General features: G+C 36.6%; 1 protein-coding gene across 2 annotated transcripts in view; it reads right to left on the reverse strand.

Moving 5' to 3' along the window:
• The window catches only part of CDH13 (cadherin 13), a 518,101-nt gene that overhangs the window by 290,547 nt on the left and 201,592 nt on the right, over positions 1-25,962 (reverse strand). For both annotated transcript variants that reach the window (XM_026856742.1, XM_026856741.1), the window contains exon 4: positions 23,499-23,615. In XM_026856742.1, the coding sequence (XP_026712543.1) occupies positions 23,499-23,615 (117 nt within the window). The remainder of the gene's footprint in view (positions 1-23,498; positions 23,616-25,962) is intronic.

The following is a 25,962-nucleotide window of genomic DNA, read 5'->3' on the forward strand; positions in this document are numbered from 1 at the left end:
AGGCAACATTTGCTTTGCTTTTCTGGGAACTTCACCCCTTCATGCTCTCTTCTACTTCGGAAGGACATACTAGCTTTCTTTCATTGCTAATATTCAGACAGGGTTGATAAGCATTTTAACACCACCATTCCTCCATCAGGCTATTTTTAATAGTAGAAGCATTAATTGAAAGTGATTTTGTTAGCAATTCCAGAAGTGACTGCCTCCCTTAACAAAGATTCAGATTCCAAATTTATCCAGATGTGGGGTTTAGGAATAATTTGGTTTTCTCAGTGATAATGTCACCAACAAAGCATGGTGAAATATGCCTTCAGTATTCTATTACAATCTTTTCAATAAATAGTTTGCTCTTTTTCTCTTCTTCCTTCTTTTCTTCCATTTTCCCCAAAGATAAAGGTTAAAAATCCACAGTACATTTCATAAATTTTATCACTTTACTGTTAAAAAGCTACCACTAACTTGGATTCACTTTCCCACTTTAAAGAGGTCAGTTTTTAACCTTAGTGAGTGCATAACTCTTGCTAGAATTAGAACGTATAAAAGTAGAGGTTCCAATGCACAAACATCTGGACAGAGTTGCAATTAGTGACAAAGTTACATTAGTCTCTTAGGAAGCTTCCAGATGACTATATAATTACAATACAGTCTTATATGTATATCACTTCATGGAATCGTGCTGGGGAATTATGGAATCAATCAAGATTCAATTAGCTGAAAAGAAGACACCATTTCCAAACCGGTCATGGTCAAAATGCAGAACTTAAAACTTGGATTTAAACTTCTAAAAGCCCTAAGATCTCTGGAGTAATAGAACAATTATGCTTCAATAATACATACGGTACACTGTTGTCCAGCATGTCGGTTATTGCCTTCCAGGTGTATTAGTATGGTCTTCAAGAAGTCAGAATTAAAAGTTATCTAAATTCAAACTAAATTTAATATATCTAAATTTAATTTGTTGTGCTACAAAAGCTGTACACTGATGTTTTCAGTTAATAGCAATACCTGAAACGCCTTCCAAGGCAAGACCTGTATTTGACAAACCCGGATAAAGAGGAACTCTTAAACTTAATAAAAGTGGACGTACAAGGTTCTGTAATAACTGGAAAATGGAAAGAGCTGTACATTGTGAAAAGCTGCCCAACAGGAGGCCAGAAAGGCAACTCTAGCCTGGGAATCAGACACCCAGAAAAACCTACTGTATCTAAGTAACCTATGCTACCGACACAGCTCTGCATAAATTACTTTCCCAAATCTTTTAAGACTGAAACAAGAATGCTGATAAGATTGAATGACACTGAAAGAGTTAAAACTCTGAAACAATAAACATTGTTTATAAGCCTGCACTCTTGTATAGCTGAATCCAATATTCCATTCAATTCTTCAGTGCTGAATTTTCTACTGCCTAGCTGAGAATTTTGAGCTATCGTAAGACACGAAACCATTAGTACACACCACTCGGTTTTCTCAAACATCTCTGGAGTAATTTTGCTAATGGTTAGAAAATATATGTTTTAACAATCACACAAAACAGGCGCTATATTTGCTGCATTTACAGACATACAAGAAAACAGTAAATCCTAAACCTGTGAAAGAGCATCCAAATTCAAAAAAACAAATACCCATAAACACTCTTTAAAGTTATTTTCCCACCTCTATCTTTTCCTTGATCTATTTCGTATTCCTGCAGTACATTTTGAAGTTAGTTTCAGCAAACAGTTTCAGTTTGACATTACAGAACACACTGTGACCATCCTCAACTACACGTCCGTTAGAGTCAATAGAAAATCTTCCATTCATTCAGGCCCTCATTGCTTAGGCTGTGTTCGGAGATCTAACACAAAGACAACGTGGCAGTAGCTGGCGATAATGTTATAAACTCAAAAGAAAGTTATAATCACACCTTGATAAATTTGACTGAATCTAACTTGAAATAAAAGCAGTCTATTGTGGCTAAATGATAGCATTGAAGATTTTTTTAAAACCTAAAAATAGGTAGTTTTAAAAACGTTACATTAATCTATTAATACAAAAACTATCCATACTAACGTTGAAATGAGACATACATATTTAAAAAACGTAAAAACCATAAATGAAGTACCTACCAGGCCGACTTGCTTGGTTTATGTAAAGCCAGTATTCAGTTCATAAAGTAGAATCACTACTCAAGTAGGTAGAAAAATTAAAACCTCTGATGCTACAGTTTTCGCCGGAGGCTTTGCCAGTTAGTCCATGGCAGTTTTATTTTTACCTAACAGTTTTCAATACATGCAGAACTTGTACCTCAAGATACAACATGCTAAACAGACAGTACTTTAAAACGTTTGTAGAGCCCCAGGAAATGGAACACCTGTCCTTTCCAAGGTACTTGACAAAAATACCGAAGCTCTTTAATGGTACTTTTAAAACCTACTGCTAACTTTGTAAAAACCCACAAACGGATCAAGTGTAATCAGAAATTGCTGGCAGCTATTGTGAAATCAATATGGTTCTTTTTACTGGTGCCCACCAAGAACTTAATCTCCATGCATACACTGTAAAAAGCTCACCTGTTTGTAGCTCTTATAACAGCTCTTTCCAGCAAAATCATAGACAATATTATTCATGTTTATTTGCATCAAGATTCCTCAGTATACCTCATTCTGAACTTGCAAAACTATTTAATTCAATTTTGCCACAACACCAATTACTCAAACTTAATTTACGCAGAAAATAGTCTCTCTAGATTAGTGTGATAATTCATTCAAATTTTATAATTTCCTTCTTTTGAAAAACTAGAGGTTGAACCATAAAATTTAACTATGCATAACATCTATCTTTTCTGACTCAGCAAGCAAAAAGTTGCTTCTGTTCCAAGTGAAGGCATCTTTTAGTCTTTTCTCCTATTGACACAGATATTTATATAAATTTGTGTGTATAAACAGGTGGACGTGTCCAACAACTGGCATCTGTATCTTAAGACACAGTTTAATGTATATACGTGCAAACATTAATCTGCTTTAAGAAGTTTCACTTCAGTCCACGCTAGTCAGCAAGAGAAATAAACAGCCAAAGTTATGCAGGTAACAAGTCAAATCCAGACTGATTAGCAGTTATTGATATGAATCTCCAGTTCAGCTCACCGTGCTAAACCTAACTGCTTATCAAAACTTCCAGTACTGCTGGAACTAATGCTTTATTAAGGAAATAAAGCACAAAGCAGTAATAACATACATCTCAGTTTACCAGAGCTTTCGCGCTATGGAAAACGGCCAAATTTGTAACAGAAAATACAAGTGCTACCAACTACTCTTTTAACGTAGTGAGATCTATTACAAAGACAGTTCTTGTCAACCATTATCTTGAGTATGCCAATTGCCACAGATTTGCTCTACTGGCAAACAAACGTTAATCTGATTCAACCCAATGACTCATTTTAGAAAAATAACTCCATACATTTCAAATAAATCTACGACAGAAATCATCTAAAACATTAAAGTGATTTCAAGGATATTGGAAAGAACTGCACAACTGCTTGCTTGTAGCTCTAACAGGTGATTGTGTTGGATTATGAAGAAGATTTATTGATATCTCTCGGAGAATAAATAACAAATAATCCACAGAAGCAAACACAGAATGTTAACTTTGTTGAGTGATTAATTACATTATATTTAAAGCTTTATATAGTCTCTTTAAGAAGCCTTATGCAATAATTCAACCAAATTACTATATTGTTGACCATCACAAGAAAAAAAAAAATGCCTTTAAGTCAGACAACAGATTCTTCAAATCTTTTTCCCAATTTAAAAAGTGCATTTGTAAAGATCTTTCTCTCAACTGCCACTATGTAACAAATAAAACGACTATATAATAATATGAAGCTATAGTTCTCACAGTCAGCACTGCCTACTTTTACAAACACCACCACCACCCATTAGATCTACAAAGTCACAATTTAGTAAAAGCTTAAGTAAAAACTTCCTTTCCTTAAAGATTACACATGGAAACCTTTGGATGTTTTAACCAATAATTAATAGAGATGGGCTTAAACTGTAAATGCTCTGTCCAGATATGAAACATTCCCAAAGTTTCAGATGACCTTTATAGGAAGATCTGGATTGAACCCAGTAATATACTATCCGTACTGTATTCCTTTTAGAGAATACCTAAGCTACCTGACCGGCATTACTGTTATCGCGTACATCACCATTAAAAAAAAATTCTTGACATCTAAGCTTTCATGACCATAATCCATTAATATAACTATTGTATTTTCGGGCTCCCATCACCAGCTATTAACAATTAAAATTGTAGCATTCAAGAACCCTTATAATATGAAGAACAGAATTTCTGTTCTTGAAGTTGAATGAAATTTGTATTCAAGGGGAATGAACTAGAGGGTAAATACACACATTGATTTTTGCCCAACGGTTTGCTGAAGCCAATAAAAAGTAGTAGGCAATACAAATAGATTGAATCTTTTTTTTTTTTTTTTAAAGGCAACAGTACATTTTTATAAACTTGCTAGCTAATATCAGCCTGTGAATTTATCAGTTATCATACATAAATCTTATTTGCAGTTATTATACAATTAAAACAGTAATTTTTCCCAAAAGAAACAATCAAAATATTTCCAGGCTCTCTAATCCACTTGTTACTAAATACAACAATTTTTTCCCTACCTATAGCAGCATTACCTTTTCTAACTCTGAAAAATTAGATGATTTCCAGTCACATACAATTGCTTACCGTAACATTGTTCAATGACAAAAAAATACAATTTAAAGCTAATTGCAAGATTTTGTGAAAGTTTAAACTGTTAAATTATTAAACTGGTACATACGTAAGTTAGGTGGATAATGGCTATGCATTCTATATCTTGCAGAATGTAAATGTAGCTATTAGTGTGGAAAAAATCAGTTTAATGATATGGAAGGAAAAAAGAATAGAGAAAGACATTCAAGAAGCAAAAGTCTTCACACTGAATAAAGCAGAGCCAAAAAAAAAAAAAAAAAAAGCAGGATATTTATAAAGTATTCTAAATGTTAAAAAAAAATTCGCTCTTTTTGTAGCAATTAGATGAGCATAGAAGAGTCCAGGATGTTCTGTTGCATCCACCCGAACAAGCTAAAGTAACTTTAAGCCTGTCTTATAAAAAAATCTGTTTAAACCTGTTTAGTAGGGATGAATCTGATAGAGCCTGGCCCTGCCACCCTGAGACACATCAGGATTCAACTGAAAAAGCTACATGGAGCTGTGCGCCGGTGACATCTGGCACAACGGGGCCGCGGAGATTGATCCACACCAGGAGTTATACGGATGTCAGAGCAGCCTTTGAGCTGCTCCGATACACGCACACGGCTTTCTGCTTCCCCTTGGTCACAAACGGGAAGTTGATCTTCGAGTCTGGAAGGTGATCTGCTCTGAGTGGGTTTTTGGTGGTTCCCTTAATTCATCGATAACAGGGTTTTATCCTATCGTGCTTAACAAGCATGTAATCCATCCTGTAACGATGGACTTAAAATAGAAATCAAAATGAAACAGAGGTCTCCAGTGCCATCTTAAACTGGCAAAATATCCAACCAGTATCCGCTCCACCCGTACCGTGCAGAGAGGGGATTCAGCTATGTCGTGCCATCACTGTAAGTAGCCACAGCTATTCTGGGCCTTGGCTTTATACCTTGTTCAAAACCACCAATACTGAAGCCTTGGATTTACAGCCGTAACAAGGCACTGGCTCACTGCTAACACAGAGAAAAGAGAACACACACCTAAAACAGAAAACGTAATTTAATTTCATGGCTGTTTCCACTTCAGACCAACCACTTCTTACTGATACTAACTGACATTATTAAGCGACAATCTATAATCACCCACGGTCATATTTGACTTCACTTACACAGGTGTAAAACCAAAACACACCTAGTTTTTATAGACATTTCTTTAACTTAATGTTAACAAAGAGCATGACCCATACTACGCTTTATATAAGTTCAAATTATTACTCTGGTTAGATGATACAGAATTAATGAAAGAGTTAACCACTATTTCTTATGTAATTAATTGTCGCCTCCTATTTAACTGCAGTTATAGAATGACTAAACCATCTAAGGATAACAAATATAAAGCGTGTTACTTATAACTGGTTTTAATCTTACCATATATCGATATAGTAAAATTCATACTGCACTTCCAGGCAGAAAGGACTGAATTTATCTAGAATATTAGTGAGTCTCATAGAAAAGAGACTCAATAGAATCAAAATATTTGATACGCTCTAAATAATATGCTGACACATATAACGATGAAAGCACAAGAGCGCACCTATCTTCACAGACAATTCAGCAATATACTTAAAATATATGTGGTTTTCTCTTCTAATTTAAGGGAAATGCAGGTCTGAAACTGTAGGGATAATTAATGAGGTAAAATAAAATTGTAGATTAATGAAGCAAGTTAATTTCCCCAGGATCAGACTTTGTTGTTTAATTTTTACTGAAAATTAAGGCTACAGGCATATGATCACAATTCTCAAATAAAAATAAAAATTTATTTAATGGTATTAGTAGCTGTTTGTTTCTTGGAAATTAGTCAACAACACATCATGGAGCTAGAAAAACAATTTAACAAGGTCTACTAATTTTATTAATAAAGAAAATCACCTTAATATGTGTGTTTCTATGGCTACACTTACTGTGTCTAGAATACAGAAAGATGTTAAAACAGTCCCAGGATTAGCAGCTACTACTGAGAGCAGGGACGGGTTTGAAATTGATATTTAGAAAGAACAGTCAAGTCCTTTCAATTACAAATCACTCATTTTAATTTCGAGTGAAGAAATCAATAGGCAAGAAAACAGATCTCTTGTCAATTGGGACTACTTCTCTAGATCTATCACTGTGGCATATCTTAGAAACTTTCTACTGACAACACATCAGCCTTAAACTAAATTTAAACAAGATGCTGTGCTCAGAAACTTAAACCTTCGAAACGCCCAGTTTATACAGTTAGGACTAGGGATATATTCCCATTACAACCACCAGTCTGAGGAGTAATCTGTCATTCAGTTGCACTATTGTCTTTTTACAGATCTGATATTTCACTCCTAAACAAAGGAACTATAAGCTTCTTATAGTATAACCTGTCTACCTTACATTAACAAAAAGCATTGCTAGTGTACAATGATTTTTAGTATGCCAGACATATTCTGTACACTTAAATTCTGTTACCTTTCACAGCACTACATTTTAATGAAATCTAGATATTAGTTTTCTCGCTCTTAACAGTCAGCACCTCCTTGCCAATTACTTCCTTGAGTAATAGGAAATACATACATATATATATATATATATATAAAAAAAATACATACTAGAAAATTTAGTTGCTAAATTTAGCCTTTCTGCAGTGTCTTGTGTATGAAGCAGTAGAAATGAAGCCTTAAATCATCCAATTAAAAAGCCCAGCTTCAAATGACCCTCACCTCCAGGGACAGCTTCCGCATGATTAACACATTAGGACAATTTAACCTGAAAACAGCACATATGTCAGCCCGGCATCATAGGTGTGAATAGCAGTAAGGAACCAAATTAAATGACAATAACCCTTTAAAAGCCAGAACATCCAAAATAAGTCACACTAAAGACAAGGGACTTCTTTCTGAGCAACTCTAGGATCTCCACAATATTCAGGAGCATCCAGAACATCTCCAGGGGCTTTTAGAGGCCTGTTCAGTGCAAGACAGGCTTTTCCTTTTGACAGCTGCATTTTTCTACCTATTTCAATAATCAGCCGTTATAATATTTCCTTTTACATTTACATTCCTTTAGCTGGAGGTGCCCAAATGCTCGTAAATGTCAGAAGAAATAACTGTTTAACTTTGCTTTCTAACCGTGGATTTCACACCATCATGCTGAAGGAAATGAGGCACCTAAGTACCCCTGAAAATATAGGTCTTAGTAACCGAAATCTCACTGCTTTCAGAAATAGCTATTTCTAATATTGCCCACATGCTTTTGAAATTCAGAATGACTCTATAAATAATAAAGCAATATTTGAATACAAATAATGAGTCAGACATTCCTCACCCTTTCTGCCTACTTCCCAGATAGATTTGCATGATATAAATTGTATTTAGAAGAACAAAAGCTTAAACTTGAGATGGCTTGTAGAAACACAGAACTGCAAAGGAAGTATTTGTGCAGTCAACCCTGAGATGGTTTTGCAGTTTGTTACCTTTGCAAAGAGCAGCAAATACAACGTGCAATTCAAAAACAAACCACGCACAGCAAATTACACAACGATGGTCGTGGGCCAGTCCCGGGATACATCTGCTGCTATATTCTGCCTCTAACGATGACTAATACTGTCCTGCACTGGCATCAGAGCCCAAACCATCAGGTCTATTAGCAAGAAGTATACCCTTTACTTCTGGCCTCTATATCTTGTGACAATGTGTATCATGATGCTTGGAAAAAAAAAAAAAAATTTTTTTTTTCCTTTTCAATCCATCACCTGGTACTCCATGGAAGTTCATTAGTTCTTCAGTAGGAAAAAGAGTGGATAATTGTTCCCTGTGTTTCCTCCATACGATCAACAATTTTCTACAGCACTATCATATCCATCCCTATTAGCTGTTTCTTTTCCAACATGACCAGCCCTGTTCTGTTTAACTTCTCAGTTTCTTACCTCTGATTATCTACACTGCCCTTTCCTGAAGCCTCTCCAAGTCTACTGCATCGTTTTTAAGACAGCACAAGAACACCACAAAATTCAACTTTCTATTTGACACCTGGTAACTGTTAGGGATTCGGTTGACTTTTTCTGAGACCAATTCACAATGGTTCCAGAACTGCTGCTGAATTTTATATATGACTAATCTGCAGTTATCAAACTCAAACATTCAGTACTGTAAATCCCTCTGCAACGCTATCATCTTTTCATTACTTGTCACTCTCTTGAATTGTTTTAGATGATCTGCAAACTCTGTCACCTCACTGTCTCCTTTTTCAGATAATTTTTTGTTGTGTTAAACATCACAAATCACTGTACAGATCCCTGAAAATATCCATTAATAAAACCTTCCCTATGAAAATATTTTTCCACACTGATGTGGCAAACTTTTTTAGCCAAGAGAAGGCCTTTCTTCTTCACAGAGAAATCCAAGTATGGTTTATTGATCAGATCTATCTATATCTTTGACTCCTCCATAGATCTTAATACGTTTACAAGATATGGCTTGCCTTCAGAAAAGCCGTGTCAACCATTCACCTCACGAGCATCCGTAAGTTTATCAATTGCAGTGACTGCTACATCATGGCTTTGAGTGATTTGTCTAGTGTGGGAGTCAGTGGCTCCAGTTCCTAATGCATTTCAAGGCTCGCTAAGGTCTTTTTTAAAAAGGATGAGCATTATATGACACCCACATCCCAGTGCAAGTGAAGATAATGCTTGTGAATAGCTACATGCCTCAGGAGTTCAGCAATAGCCTGTTTGAGCTCTCTTCAAATTTGGACTTTGCTATTTTATAATGTTCATTTTTTCTGGTTTGTTCTGCACCCATTTCTTTTGACACTCCAGTTTGAGATGCTCCTTCAGACTCTTGTCCCCTTCCTTCATTGAGAACATCTGCGGTGTCACACAGCCACCCTTCGCATGGAGCACGCTAACTTCGGAAATACTTGAAAAATATTGTACTGGTAGTTTGTATTGTAGTTTACTCTTCCATTTGGACAGGACTTTCACTTTTTAAGTGAGGTTGGGGATTCCGAAGAACCCTCTTACAGCCTTTCTGAGCCTCCAGTAGAAGTAAAATTGTTTATATTAACTGTTCGTCAGCTATTTGTTCGTCTCACAGATTTACAAAAACCTCAGTCTCCTGATGCTAAATTCATGACTGAAAGCAATGGTAAATCCTGCTACTAAATTATTTGCAATGAGATAATTTCCCCAGCTCTTCAACACAATAATTTCTTACTTTGAAAGCTACTGCATAAGGGTCCACATGGTTCATTACACAAGCGGCAGGGGGTCCCTCTGTGAGAGAATGAAGGACAAAAAAATGGCAACCTAGCAGTATTTTGCCTCTGGTCCTTGATTTAAAAAGGAGATGGGAAAATTTCAGTCTAATTCTAAAAAAATATAATTAACTCTGACAGTCTAATAAGAATTTTAGAAAATTATTCTTTTCAGAAGCGTGTGAAGATTATTTTTTGCTCTTACCTCTGCTGTAAATAAATACTGTACTAGAATACATTGTACCTGTCTTCATCTGCTATACATTATGTACACCTGTGTGTACACATAAGTTATGATCACGAACATGTGCTTAATTTGTTCCCAGAATTAAAAGACTGTTCAGGACAGGGAAGTTTTCAACATAATAAAATGTGGTCAAAGCTTATTTTCTTATAATTAAGAAAAATAACTAAAGCATACATTCAGCAGCTAGCATGTTCAGAGCTCGTAGCAGCTGAATGTGAACTACATCTCTTATCTTTTTATCTGCAGAGTTTGAAATCACCAATCTTTGTGGAAACTTGGAAAAAATTACAAGCAATTTTCTACTACTTACAAAGAGCCTCCTTCATCAGTCATTCCCTAAAGGAAACAATACGCCTGGATTTTAAGATTTCCCATTAACATATAATTACATTTTTTTCCAAAGCATTATTGACTGTATCATGATTGTGTTAAAATTATTATTTTAAAATATATATATAACTTTTTAAATAGTAATTACTCTAAGATTCTCACAAAAAAAAAAAAATGCAGTAATGGTGCCATATGACTTTTTTTTAAAAAAATTAATCCATGTATAATAGATTCTATTAATTCAAATTAATTTTTATGTTCCAGTGACCCTTAGCAAATTCAGATTAGAAAGCCCAACAGCACAGTAGTAATGGATGAAGTTGATTTATTATGTTTTCCTATTTACACAATTTTAGTATGCTGTGTATTGTTCATTAATTTTTATTATTGATAAAATTCTATAAATCCTAGTTTTTCCCTTCTATAATTACCAAGTTCCCCATTGCAGACACTGCTCTTTGAATATGGCTGATTTAACCATTATTCCGACCCTACATGGAATAATAGCTTCTTCAGTAACATTTAAGGGCTTGTTTGTCAAGTAGAAATGAATCTGTCAAGGAAAGGTTGTTATGCTAAACACCTGCTTCTTTAGCCTGGTCTCCTAAAAAAAACAGCATTTAAGTGATTATGCTGTCTGACCCATTTTAAGCCTATTGGCTAGTTTCAACCAAATGTGAACAAAACCATCCAAGATACAAGGTTCCTAGAAGTTCCATGAAAGTTACAGCAATGTAAAGTGATATGACCCACTAACACCTGCAGAGATGGGAAGGTAAGGTTTCCATTTGCTCATGTATATTCATCCCCCGGTCAGGCTAGCTGTAGCTCCAAGAAGTGCTCTCTCTCATCCCAGTTTGAAATGCCAGAAAGTAGAAAACAATGCCAGTGGTGCTGAGGGTGCTGCAGGATGATTTAGGGTCATTGTGCTTGTGGTGCTATCACAGATAAGAGGACCCAAGTTTGTTGTGGGAAAGTAATATTTGTAGGAAGCCAGCCTTCATCACTTCAATTGCTCATGAAAATACTTCTAATATATTGTATATCAGGTTTGAACATGAATTTCTGTTAAATCCATATAGCTCCTGAATTCAAGTTGTAGCCACACTCGTCTACATCCACACTTCCTCGTTTTTGTTTGCAATTCCAATAAGTAAAAAAAAAAATATATTAAGACACATGTTATTGGATTATAGTGATCAGTACTACTTTCAATCTCTGGACTTCATTGTTATACAGATTTCTATTATGAAAATCCATTCTCATCTCCAGCAAGCTCAATTGAAAAATCTAAGCTTAATAGTTTCGTCTGTGCATTGTAGAAATGAAAAGAACTTCTGAAGCAGTGCAAAAATACTTATATCAAAAAAAAAAAAAAGAGACAAATATGAACCTTGATGAAAATCTTATTTTCCAAATGTACTTTAATAATTTTCCCTATAAACATAGTTAAATAAAGTATAACCTGATAGGTACATGATCAGCTTAGTTCATGCGTCCTTCAAGCATCCCTTTTACAATCTCCCACAATGGTTGGCTTGATCAAGAGTCCTTTCCCACTTTGGTGGGAGAATTTCTGTTAACTTCAATGTCCTCAAGGTCAGACATCACTGTACAACGGTACAGTAAAATGCTTTAGCATGGGCACATGCTTAACAAACAGACTGCCACCCCATGGAAGCACTGAGTGATGAGGACAAGCTTATAAAGATTCGTACATCTCAGCTTAAATGACAACTCAAGCTAAATAAAATTGCTAAAATAATGTGCTGTCAAATTCTCCAAATCTTTTAACAGCCATTTCAATTCTTGGATAGAATTTGTATATTTGTTTCATTTTATTCACCTGTTCTGCAGAAATATGAGGCAGATAGTAACATGGCAGGAAAATAAGATATGGAAGAACAACAATGTAACTAATACGTGTTGACATAAGAGCAGATGAAATTGGGAGACTTTCCAATAGAAGCAGTATGTACTCAGAGCAGTATCTTATAGATTAAAACGGGAGAAAAAGCACATAAAAAGTCAATAGTATCGACCAAGAAGAGAGTACATGAAAGTCTGGATATGCATGCACAAGCCTCTACTCATTTATTGTTATGCATCTCTGCGTATGTACGTGTACATAAATATAATATGGAGGGCATGATTCCTGTATTTATATTCAAAAAAATATGTCCCAATAATTAGCATGACTTCTTAAACAGCCTAAAAAAATGTAAATATGATGACCAAACAAAAAAATCAATGCTCTTGCTAATTTAATTACAGAACACTGAAAAGCAGGTTAATCCAAAGGTACAGTAGTCTGAATTTTAATTTTCCTTTGCTTAAGCAATGTTTCAATGGTAGAAAGTTATTTGTCTCTGAGTGATTTGAAAGTAGAGCAGTTAAAACTAGAATGTTCTTTTCAAATGATAAGTAAAAGGAAATTGGACATTTGTGTAATTGAAAATTTTAGTTCAACAATGGATCATTGATTACAATGAAATAATTCATATTTCTACATATTTGACCCTGAAAGAAAAATAGGTCAACAGAGTGGAGACACATGTTCTTCAAAATGACATATTATTAACTATGATAAAAGACATCAGCTTTTCTTAAATAAGGTAAGGAAAAATAAAGATGTCCTCATCATACACTTAAAGGTGCGAAGATACCCAAGTCATTCTGTCAAGCAGATGAAGCCTCAGGTTTGCAGGCCCTTGTCCTCACAGGAGACTTCAACCACCCCAATACCTGCTGAAAGGACAAAACAGCAGGACATAAGGAATCCAGAAGGTTCCTGGAGTGCATTCATGGTATCTTTCTCCAAGTGACAGAGGAGCCAGCAAGGAAGAGTGCTCTGCTGGACCTCAAACCTGCCAGTGAGAGACTTGCTGGGAAAGTGAAGGTCAAAGGCAGCCTTGGCTGCAGTGACCCTGAGATGGTGGAGTTCAGGATCCCGATGGGATGGAGGAAGGTAAAAACCAAGTTCACTACACCCTAGACTTAAGGAAAGCAGACTTTTGCCACTTTATCCTTGAGTTCCATGGGAAGAGAAGCCCAAGAAAGCTGGTTAATATTCAAGGATCACCTCCTCTAAGCCCACAAGCACTTCATCCCAATGAATATGAAGTCAGACAAAAATGCCAGCAGGCTTGTGTGAATGAACAAGGAGCTCCTGGCCAAACTCAAACACAAAAAGGAAGCATAGGGAGGGTTTAACTAAGGACGGGTAACCCAGGAGGACTACACAAACATTGTCCAAGCATCCAAGAATGAAGGAAAGCTAAGCCCAAATAGAATTGAACATGGCTAGGGATCTCAAAGATAAGAAGGGCTTCCATAAGTACATAGGTTATAGAAAGGTGACTAGAGGGTCATACCACCAGAGGGTCATACCACCAGAGGAACCTCGATAGGCTGGAGAAACAGGTTCCATGGAACCTCATGAAGTTCAACAGGGGGAACTACAGAGTCCTGCACCTGGGAAGGAACAACCCCATGCACCCATATATGCTGGCAGCCACACAACTGGAAAACCGTTTTGCAGAAAATGACCTGGGGGCCCTGGTGGACACCAAGTTGAACATGAGCCAGAAATGTGCCCTTGCTGCAAAGAAGGCTAACAGTATCCTGGCCTGCATTAGGCAAAGTATTGCCAGCAGGTCAAGGGAGGTGATCCTTGCCCTCTGCTCAGCCCTGGTGAGGCCACACCTGGAGTACTGTGTCCGGTCCTGGGCTCTTCAGTACAAGAGAGGTATGGATGTTCTGGAGGCCAGTGAAGGGCCACAAGATGATTAAGAGACTGGAACATCTCTTCTATGAGGAAAGACAAAGAGCTGGGATTGTTTAGCCCATAGAAGTGAAGGCTCAGGGTGGATCTCATGAACGTATATAAATACCTAAAGGGGAGGGAGCAAAGACCACCGAATCAGGCTCTTTTCAGTGGTGCCCAGCGGTGGGATAAGAGGCAATGGACACAAACACACACACAGAAGGTTTTGTCTGAACATCAGAAAGCGCTTTTTCAGTGTGTGGGTGATTGAGCACTGGAACAGGTTGCCCAGAGAGGTTGTGGAGTCTCTCACCTTGGACACACTGAAAAGCCGCCTGGACACAGTCCTGGGCAGCTGGCTCTAGGTGGCCCTGTTTGAACAAGGGGTGGTTCAAGATGACCTCCAGAAATCCCTTCCAACATCAACCAATCTGTGATTCTGCTCTATAGACTACAAATAACTTTGAATTTTACAAACATGGTTGCAAACTAATAAAGTTGCCTTTCGAGTGCAGCTGGAAGAGAGTAACAGATCTTTATTGAATTAAAACACAGCTGCCATTACAGATATTACCATCATACTCCACCTACCCTATTGATCTGTTACTATACATCACTCTAAAATTCAAGAGGAAAAAAAATTCAGAAGAAGAATCACCCACATATGATAATACCAAGAACAAAACACAAAAAGGTTTAAAATCAGTTAGCAATCATTAAAGAGATCCAGCAGTTAGTCAGAAGGAAGGAAATGACTATTTTTCACTGAGTGACAGCTATATACTCCACCTTATAGATGAGCCATATATAATACATAGCATTTTTCCTTCTGGAAATACTCTGCCAACCACTTTTTCTTAATACCACTTTACCAAGCCACAGCTACTAATATCAAATTTGTCGCCAGTCCAGTCCACAAAATGCTTTTATTAAAGTCTTTCATTAATGGATGTACGAAGGTCGAAAGTTTGACAGTATTTAGTTTGTTAATTGGCAGGGATAAATTATTTTTCTTCCTAAAATGACATTCATTTGGGTATTGTTTTATATTACACTATACACTTGCTAACAACTGACTTTGCATAATAGGAAACCAAAGGAATAATTTGGAATGAAACAGGGAAATGATTGGCTAGAGAAGGTATAGTATTCAGATAACAAGCAGATCACATCCTAAGCTGTATGAATCAATTCACAGCTATCAAATAAATATCTTCATTGATTTAAAGGAAGCTCTGTGGTCACGTTCTCTCCACTGACTTCTGTATTCTGCAAATCTCATCTTCTCGCTAGTAATATATTAACACAGTACACTGCTAAGTACTGCTGGATACGTCTGTTGCATTTGTCATCCTACTTAAAAGAAAGTGTTAATGTAAGTAAACTTGTAGGAATGACTTTTACAAATACCAAGGCAAAGAGAAATCCTGGATCCAACTATCAATCCTGTTTTACCAATCTGAGATTAAAGAATTAGGTCCTACATCTTGTTAAAATTTGACCCTAGTAAGAATGCAGAGATCAAAATTTTGCTCAAAACTACATATTCAATAAGAAAATAGCTTTTTCAAGCTGAGCAGATTAAGTGGTTATTTCAAACAACTGAATTAAACCAGAGAAATGTCAAGGTGGATAACAAAAAACTTTAGTCAACTTGGGGTATAGAATCATCTTGGAAGATTGTAAAGAAAAAAAAAAAAAAAAAAAAAAAAAAAAAAAAATTATCAGTATAGTTTCATGAAAGCCAGAGAGAATCAAGTCAAGGAATGGCAATTTAATAACTATTATTCTGCATCCCCAGAAGGGACTTTCTGGCTGCTGCTGTCGATGGCAGTCTCCATGCTCAGTAAAATCAAGCACAAAAATCCCACCCTGCATGTGAATCTTAAAACATAAGCATGGGGCTTTACTTGGGTCAAGGAATCCGGAAGATATTCTTTGGGTTCGTTTTTGCAAAGATTACTATAATTTACCACGTAAGAACAAAAAAACCCACCACATTAGGGAAAGTTGTCTAACATTGGGCATCATTAAATGGAATAGCTGTTGCATCTAAAAATAAACCAAACATTTTCCTTAAACTTCGCCTAAAATTCAATTAGTGTGTCAATGAAAAATTATTTACCAGGGTTTCATTTCATCTTAGTTACTTTACAAAAGTCATTTACTGGCAGTGACAGAATTTTTTCCCCTCTACCTTCATCTGCAGCACAGTTTAAGATATCAACTTCCGAGATCAAAGTTAAGACAAACTGTGACAGCTAAAACGTAGAATACTTTGCTGAACAGCTTCAGAGCATAAAAATCTCTTCTGTTTGGTGCTTTCCATGAGGTCATTAGAATGATTTATTATGAAGCAGGAAATTAGGTACTGGATATTTCAATATTGGGCATAAAATTTAATTCTATCATTGCCAGAGAACTGCTTTATCTCCAACAAACTTGTAACCATAGTAACAAGATTAGAAAGTATTTCTCAAATGTTTAAAAAATTCTTTTATTCTTATTAATGACAAAACACTGAAAAAAATGGTAAATTCTTATTATTTTCCAGTTTTCGAAGGCACCTATTGCTTGTGTGATTCTTCTGAAATACCTTAAGTAAACAGAGGCATTTTAACAAGGCTTTCCATTAAAATTATGTCAGATTAAGAGAATAAATTCTTTTGGAATTGTTTATGTGACTATCAATATTAAAAAAAAAAAAAAAAAGTTTGAAGAGAGCCCTTTCAGAAAAAGAGATGAAAACTAAGTGCTGTTTTCACTTAATGGTTTGTTAGGACATCAAATACATATTCTTTAATGAAAATTAATATGCTGTAGTTTAATAATTCATGTACTTGCATCAAAAGCCCTTTAATTTAATGGAGTGCTGTTCATTTCATTACATTCATTGCTGAGGTAGGTTGGTACTTTTCCATGAAGGTCAGAAGTGTGCCGCTCCTTCATGCAAGCCATGAATTTGATCAGATGCTAAACTGTGACATCTCCAACGGCCCGTTCAGGTCCAACTCAGCAGGGTTTTACACATTTTCAAGAACGCTAGAATAGCAGGAAGCCTCTATGTGTCTGTTCTTTCAGGATCCGAAGCAGCTGTATTATGCGACTGTGATCGTATATTTATCAAACTTTGTATTCCCTCTTCACTACTTCCGTTGAAAATTAATTCTTCTTCTCTGGGGACTAGAAACTTTTCTTCTAATCTCACACCAAAATTTATATCCATTAGTTATTACGCCAGTGCATTCCTTTTGCTTAAATCATTACACTCTCTCTGGATTTACAGAAAACACTTACTGTGCCAGGCTGAACAAATTGAGCTCATATATATTTCTGCCCAATCTTACTGTATTAGTACCATAACTTGATTTTGCTCTAATCCCAACCTTTTTTCTCACTGGATTAGAAAGATCTTTATTTATTAAGACTGTCTTTATTGCCTAAGTGCTATTCATTAATAACACCCTTGTTTCTTCCTTTTCTGTACATCTTTCTACCACTCTTTGGTTGCCGCTTGTTTATATACCCTCACCTGTGGATTTGTCCTTTCCTGCATAGAACGGCAGACATACTTTAGCAGAGTGCTCTCCTTATACGCCATCAGACTTTGATGCAAGAAATCAGAATTCCTGGTGCATGAATAATTCCATCTCCTCTCTGAAAAAGATCTTCACCCTGCAATGCCTCCCAGGAGTCAATCATTCCAACACCTCCCTGATGGTACCACTTCTTCAGCTGTCACTGAAATATTCTTGCCTTCTGGACAAGTCAGAATTCTTGCTGATGACCACCTCCCCCTTTCTGACCATATTCATCGGAACAGCCTGATTACTACATTTGATGTGGTGATGATCTGAAAACCACCAAATAGGTATTAAAAAATAATTTTAAAAAATTCAGTGGATATTTCCTGTAGACCTCAGACCAGCTTCTAGTTCCACAGTAAGAAATACATTTGCTTGCTTCTGCATCAGTTTTAGTAACTGACACGGGGATTCAGACCTTTACCAACCGAGAAAATGGTACGGACTCAGAGATCACCCTCTTGGTGTTGGAAAGGCTTTTAGTTGTAGCTCTTCTGTTCTGCAAATCATTCAGTTCTCTGTTGGCACGCACTGTTATCTTCCAGACTTGGACACGCATCCTAGCTCGGTTCTTTTCCTCCTCCAATTCTCTTCAGTCTCTCTTTCCCCACACCCACATTTTCTAGCTTATTTTCCAGTAGAACACATACACTTCTTAATTCAGCTTTTAGTTCACTGTTGTTCCTCTGTTGCCTTTCACATGACCTCCTCTAATCTACAAACCTCTCTAGGTTCTCTTCACGGGTCAGTGGATCATGATCATCTCTCTTGACACTTCTATCACCTCCTTTTCAAACTTTTGCCTGAAGTTTGGTATTTTCTCCAGCTGCATCTTTAGTACTTAACACTTCTCTTCTGTGAAGCATATAATTTATCATATATAAATAGCCTCAATCAGATAGCCACTCAAAAATAATAAGCTTCCAGCAGCTTTTCCATCCAGTTATCTTCAGTTTCCTCCCCTCTTCAGTTGGTTGGGTTTTTTTTTCTATTGCTGCATTAACAGACGAGCTGTATTTTCTCTTTGCCTTAAATTCACAGCTCAGAGGAGAAAACCCCACCTCCTCATAGATCTTAAAGATTTCTATCCTGTTTGCTAGCCTGCACCACTTGTATCCTTGAGGTTTTGCTTAGGTCGGTCCTGCTATCTAATTGTCATTTGACAGCTCATTTTACATCAGCCCAGATCAGAGGCAGGGGTATATATATAGTATTGGATGTAAAATACCTGAATAAACACCCCCTCCTTCCAAAAGGAGAAAACAGGCAAGTAACAAAGAAAAAGATTCTCTTACTAGCAAAAAATAAGTTTTTGCTTTTTCTTCATTCTGCAGTTTCCTACAAAGTCTCCTGCGTACCTCTCTTTGTTTTCTGGCCTTTGCTGAGTATAAACAGTCCTGCCAATTTTTACCGGGCCACTCCTGGCTTCCAGATCTTATGTATCAACAATTAAAATACTAATTCTTATGAAGGACAATTCCTTTAAATTAAGAGAATCATTAATTCATCATATGTCCATCAATAAAATCCATAGCAAAACCTTTCAGCCTATATTAAAACACTCTCACTTTGCAGATGTCCTTCTCTCCTAATACCTGGAAGAGCTGGAACTTATTAGCCATCTCGCAATTACTTTCTTGCACTTTAAACCCTGCATTAGTGTAAGGATTAAACTTCAGAAAGTACAATCATGCAGTTCACCGCCACAGTTAAAGTGTGTCTGGAGATTGTCATCAAATAGATACATAGAACCACCACTCTTAAGTTGGTTTTAGAAAACATTTCCATAGCATAGTGGTGAATAAGCTATCACCATAATTACAAGATAATCCTGCATCCCACTGTTTTGTACTTCATTTGACTTAATGTGGACAAATAAACCGGAAAAGTAACATATGGAGAGAGACTAAAAATTGAATATCATATCCCTGTGCTATATCAGCAAGAGCTAAACCAAACACATCAATAACAGTCAACAGTTGTAGCCTGGGCCATCTGGTCACAAAGGCCCATACTACCAAGATTGTATTAAAATATTTTAATCTCACTATTTTCCCTCAGGAATGAAGGACAATATGCAAAAGCTTAAGTTCTGCTAAAAGGTGAGATTCCTCTACCTAGAAGCACAGCACGTCTATGATAGTTGTTTAATTAAGAGATACCCTAATGAAGGGTGTGCAAATGGCAAGGCAATAACCTAATTCCTAAGTGGGTATGCTGGAAAGCCAGGAACAGCACAGAGAATAGCCTCTACACATGTATTTCCTTGTTAAACTAAATACCAATTTGAATTTCTGTAATTAATTAAAACAAACCGTTTTCCACTTGTCCAGTGCAATATCTCCTTCCTTAATATTAATATATATATACCTTAATAAAGTCCCCCAAAATACCCCTTGTTTGTTTATGCTATTGTTTCCTAATTCTGAAATAAAACGTAATTAATTGTTCTCCTCCTGCTCTCCAATTTTTGCACATCTGCCCTGCTCCCATCTAAGAGCTACTAAGCAGTTCAACTGCTGGTGGCTGCTGCAATCACTTCCAAACAACCTTGTGCATTTCCAGGCGACCCAGCATGGGTTGGAAAACAAGAAGGCAGTCAGGACCAGTGAATGAACTACACTGGCAATTTGCTAAAGCAGGTGAAAGAAAGGCAAAAAATAACACACTCGGGGTGTAACTGAACAACTAAACTTTTATGTGGACATCCAAACCAGACCCCATGATGGTATCAAACAGAACTAGTCATACCTGAAATTATCACTATCCTATATTTCATCCAGCCAGAAAAGCTTCGCATTCCTGCTAAGCAGAAAACGTATTGTTGCATGAACAAAACAAAAGTTGGAATTACTTTTCACACAGGAAAATGTGTTGTTATCCACACACACACATCTTACTGCATGGGAATTCCTTGTTCCTAAATAATTTTATTGTTACGTTTATTACTACATCTAAAGAAAATATAAACTTCCCCACAGTTCAATGTGACAAAGATTTGGCCCGGAATGCTCATCGCAGAGGAGCTCAGAAGGGCACTGCTGATGGCACTGGGCAGCCAGGACAAGACTCTGGGTTTTGAGACAAACTCTGCTATTCCCCTCACAGCAAACCTACACGAGTCCTCAGCCCTGACTGCTGGGAGTTACATGACAAAAGCTTGATCCAGAATCTGCTTGCGTTTATTCTTCCTTCTCATTTTAAAAATTCTATTCTAACATGCAAATTATTCATTTTCTGTGGTTTTTCTCTTCCCCAAAACATTATAAGAACCACAGCTACTACCATACATCTGCAATGTCCCTTCATGGTGATTACAGCAGACCAGAGGCAGCAAAGTTTAAGTTCAAGAGAAATTCATACACATCAGAAGCTGCAATTCATCAGTCCATGTAACGTCCTGTTGAAGCTTCTGAAGATTAGCCCCAAAATATTGTGGGAGAGGAAATAAATGCACATCTCATGCCTCACAGAAACGGGGAACTAAATAGATTTTTGCAAATTCATGAAGCTACATACCGTTCACAATAAACACCTAAAGTTGAACGAGACAGATGATCAATTTTTTCTACAGTTCATGCAGGATCTGAAGCAAGTACATAAATTGGGTGTTTAAGGCTCTCTAGATTAGTACAGACTATTCTATTTCTGAAGACTTCATGGCCAATCTTATGAAGATCTGTGACACGTCAAAAAGACCTAAAAGAATTGCTTTTATTTTCAGCATTGACTCCTATTGAATTTTCTAGTTACAGAACAGTAGCTTCACTTCCCTACCATCAGTATGTCTGAGGCTCTAAACCTTTTTATTTGTGCTTTGTTAAGCATTCAGTTGCAAATTACTGCAGTTGACCTAGAATATTTCATTCCATTATTTTAAATATCTAAAATTTTTGTCTCACTTGACACATATACACTCTATGTTACAGCTTGCAATAGACTATAGTCAGAATAGCCATGTCTAAATTATATTTAAAGATTTTTAAAACTGATGACAGCTCAAAGTATTTCAAGGTGCTGACCATTTGCAGTTCCTATAATTTAAACATTAGTTGAGGACAGGTATTTTAGGGCTTTTGAAAAACAGACCACCAGATACTTTTACACTTCTCTGTTTGTACATCATATAATGCACTTGTGACCTGTGACTAGTATTTCAGGAACAATAACAAATCAAGATGACAAGATGCTAGGAAAACATTTAAGTACAAATAGGACCCAATTCATCTCGTTCTGCTTAAGGAGTCTCAGTTACCAGGGCTGCATCCTAAACTTCCAATACAAAATGAAGGTACTTCTAGAGAGCAACTCAGAATATCTCCGATCCAAAAAATCAGTGTTCACAAGGGTGGAAGGGAGCAGGGAGAAATTAATCAATAACCAAAAAAAACCCCACCTAAAGATCTGTGTATAAGAAACCTTTTTCATTCTCTCACTGCTTTAAAGCTGCACAACAGAAGACTTAATTAACTATTTATCACTAACATTAACCAACAATATTTACTGTAGTTGTTAACTCTTAAACAGTGAAATGCGAAGGTAAGAGTTCAGAAACAGCTTTAGAAATTTTAGGACATGTTGAAAAAGCTTCAGATAGATAGAAAAACTTACTGGAATTTATGAGATCAGTATAAAATACTGACAGGGAAAGAGGAGAAAATTAAATCTTTATAGATTATTCTTTCTTTTTACTGATAGCAAAACAAACTTTCCTAATTATTGAAGTAACTGATTAGGTGCGAGCTGGCTAAATTACACATCGATCGTAAAGTTCTGCCCTCGAGCTGTGCATTTAGCTCCAGCAATCGTAGCGGTGGGAATTAGGAATAGAGTCCACAGTTGTACAGGCCATCACGTCATTAACACACCTCCTAAAGTCAGAGCGATGCGTAAGAGTCCCTGTGTCAAAACTGCCAACATGCAAAATCTACTCATGCAATTACAACTTCTGATGCCTAAATGTCCCTCTGAATGACTAGTGGGGTTTTAGTTTTAATGATTTTTGTATATACAAAGTGTATATCTGAAGTTCTGGAAAAGTGGCTGTTAGAGCTGTTGTGTCTGCAGGCAACCAGGTAGACAAGGAAAACTTTCCACTTCTCTGTCAGAACTTTGCAAACAACAAAAAACAAAACCGAAAACGTCTGCATGACTTATTGTCTTTGGACACAGAAATTAATGAAGGAATGAACAAAAGACATTTTCACATGTAATTCCTCATGAGTTCCTTCTAGGTCTTGAGAACAGACACAAGACAATCCACACTACGCAGTAGGATATTCTTCATAACATTCCTGGCCTAGATTTCAGCCCCAGTCTAACACACAGATACGCAGATACGAAGCAACCTCTGCTGAAAATAGTAGTTTCATGAAAACATAAGTTTCTGATTCGTGCTTTTTAGCAGAACGTATGCTGTTAAAGTCTGCCATGAATACAACAGCATACATCTTCTCTGTTCAAATTTATGTTTCTTCATTTTATCTGAGAGTACTACCAACATGACGGGCATTACGAAACTAAGAGAAATAAATCAATTACTTCATATCAAAATTTGATCCAGCTCTTTGTTGACTTACCTTGCCAACAGATCTGGGGAACGGTGGTCTTTGATTTTCAGGAATTAATATCGGAGTTGCCAATATAGCTCTTTTTTGTCTTGGAATTCCAAGGTTGCCTTCTATCTTAAAGATTTCCTGAAAAAGACCAATTATAGACTTTCAAAATAATATTCAGTTGTTATTTCCATTCCCTGCATCTTTAGGCAAAATTAACATGAACTACCAGATTGCATCGTATGTTTGCTTGGTGTTATATGTTTTCCAGCAATTAGTGATAGCATACCACATTATTTATTGAAATCTGTCAAGTTACTGCACTTACTACAGTGAGAGTAGACAGGCCATATTCACTTTGTATTCCTGTAGACTGCTGTTAAACATAAGCAATTGTGTCTAACCATTCTAACCTGACTAATCGGAAATCTTAAACAAGGTCTGGCTTACCTCAAATATTTGTATGACACCTGTAAAAAAGCCACACTTCAAATGTCTTACATAATTTTCACATCTCGAGTCACATCTATGCTCGGTAGCTTTTCGGTCCAGGCTTTTAATCAAACAGAATTTACAGGTGAATTTGCTGAGACTCTCTCTAGCTAATGAACTCTCAATAAACACCAAAAGCTTATAACTTAAAAATAAAAATAGACACCAAAACACAATTTAGAATGTAAGCTAGTAGGGGATTTTTTTGTTAAGTGTTTTGGGCAGTTTTGGGGGGCTGGGCTTTTTTTTTTTGGTTTGTGGTTTGGTTTTTTTTGTTTGTTTGTTTGTTTTTTTTTTAGAGAAAACTCCATGCTACTTTATCAGGAAAAAAAAAAAAAATAAATTACAAGTGGTTTATACACAAGCTTTCCTTTTCCTGCTGCATTTCTGGAGTACTAAGTTCCACCTGAGCTTCAAGCAATTCAGTACTTTATGAGATAGAGCAAACTTTTCACAGTGGCCTCTGGCCCCTAGAAAACTCTGTCACACCTTTGCCTTGACTCTTCTGCTCTCTGATTCTCTCGGTCCTCTCTCTCTGCATGAGCCGCAGTTTCCCAGAGATCACCCTCGTCCTTTTGGTTCCTCCTATGTTCTCTGCAACTCTCTTCTCCAAGCACAGGTACTACCAAGATCAAACCCAGTCTCTCCCCATCTCCCAAAGCTTTCCCCTTGATCCCTTTTTGGGAAAAAAACAACAAAAAACCAACCAAAACCAACCACCCCCATCCCCCAATGCACAAATTTGCACTGTGTTAAGAACTGTGAAACTGAAAAAGATTTTGATCAATACTATTCATTCAGGCTGTCATGACAGCTTTACAAAAGAAATCACAGGTTGAGATAAATGTCTAATCCCAATCAGGTAGTTACATCCTACAGATAACACTTCGCTCTACTCTCTTTATGCATAAACTCCAAAAACCTGTTTCTTAGTTCTGGAATCCACATTGCTGTTTTAATAGCTGCTACTTTATTACATAAGGAGGGCTCCATCCTTAGGCTGTATTTTTATGGCATTGCAAAGCTGCGTGAATTTTCTTGGTGGCACAATCTGGATATCCATCCGTTCACAGGCTTGTGTTGGAAGGGATCTTTAAAGGTTGTCTAGTCCAACCCCCCTGCAATGAGAGCAGGGACAAATTCAACTAGATGAGGCTGCTCAGAGCCCCCACCAGCCTGACCTTGAATTCTTCATATTTCTTTCTATGTTAGTTTGAGGAGCAAAAAGAATTTTCAGATTGTTCAATATCTAGATCTCCCAATTTTTCTAGCCACAGACTCATAAGCAATTATTCATCACTTTCTCATGACAGGTTGTCCTTGCACTTTCCCTGAAGGTCCACAAATGGAAGAAAAAGCTAAATTATATTGAATGAGTCAACACTGCAGTCATTAATACAAAGAAGTGACGTTCTAAAGGAAAGCAACAGGATGGTAAGACTTAAGGCATTTAAGTCCAGATTTCCAAGCAAGACTTTGGAACCAAAAAGGAAAAATAGCATTATTTGTTTGTTTGTGTTTCCAAGCACAATTAGTCTGTTGCATGGAGAAGATAGCTGCAGATTGGACACAGAAATGTAAGCACTTCTCCAAGTTTATTTCACACTGTTCGTTCTTCAAATCTCACTGCTGGTTTTTAAATAGTGATTTCTTCATGATGATTTCGCTTATCATCCCCTGGTGTCTAACAGCAATATGACTGATTAAATGAATAGCCAAAAGTATCACTATGGAATGCAGGTAAACAGAGAGGAAGAAAAGGTCAAGAGTACTTCACCAACACATTTAATAATTTACTGCTGTTTGTGGTTCTCATCATGATTTCCCCATTTGTAAAGAATAGGGAAAAAGAAGGAACATTTTGCTTAATGCCAAGCAGCTGCATCTGAAGGTTTGATCCCCAACTAGTATATAAGACAGAAGCCAAGGAATATTAAATTATATGTGTACATAGCACCTGATTCAACAGTTAAAACACTGGAAAGATTCTTAGTCA

Source organism: Athene cunicularia, assembly GCF_003259725.1.
Source record: "Athene cunicularia isolate RWA chromosome 11 unlocalized genomic scaffold, athCun1 chr11_part1, whole genome shotgun sequence".
Lineage (NCBI taxonomy): Eukaryota > Metazoa > Chordata > Aves > Strigiformes > Strigidae > Athene > Athene cunicularia.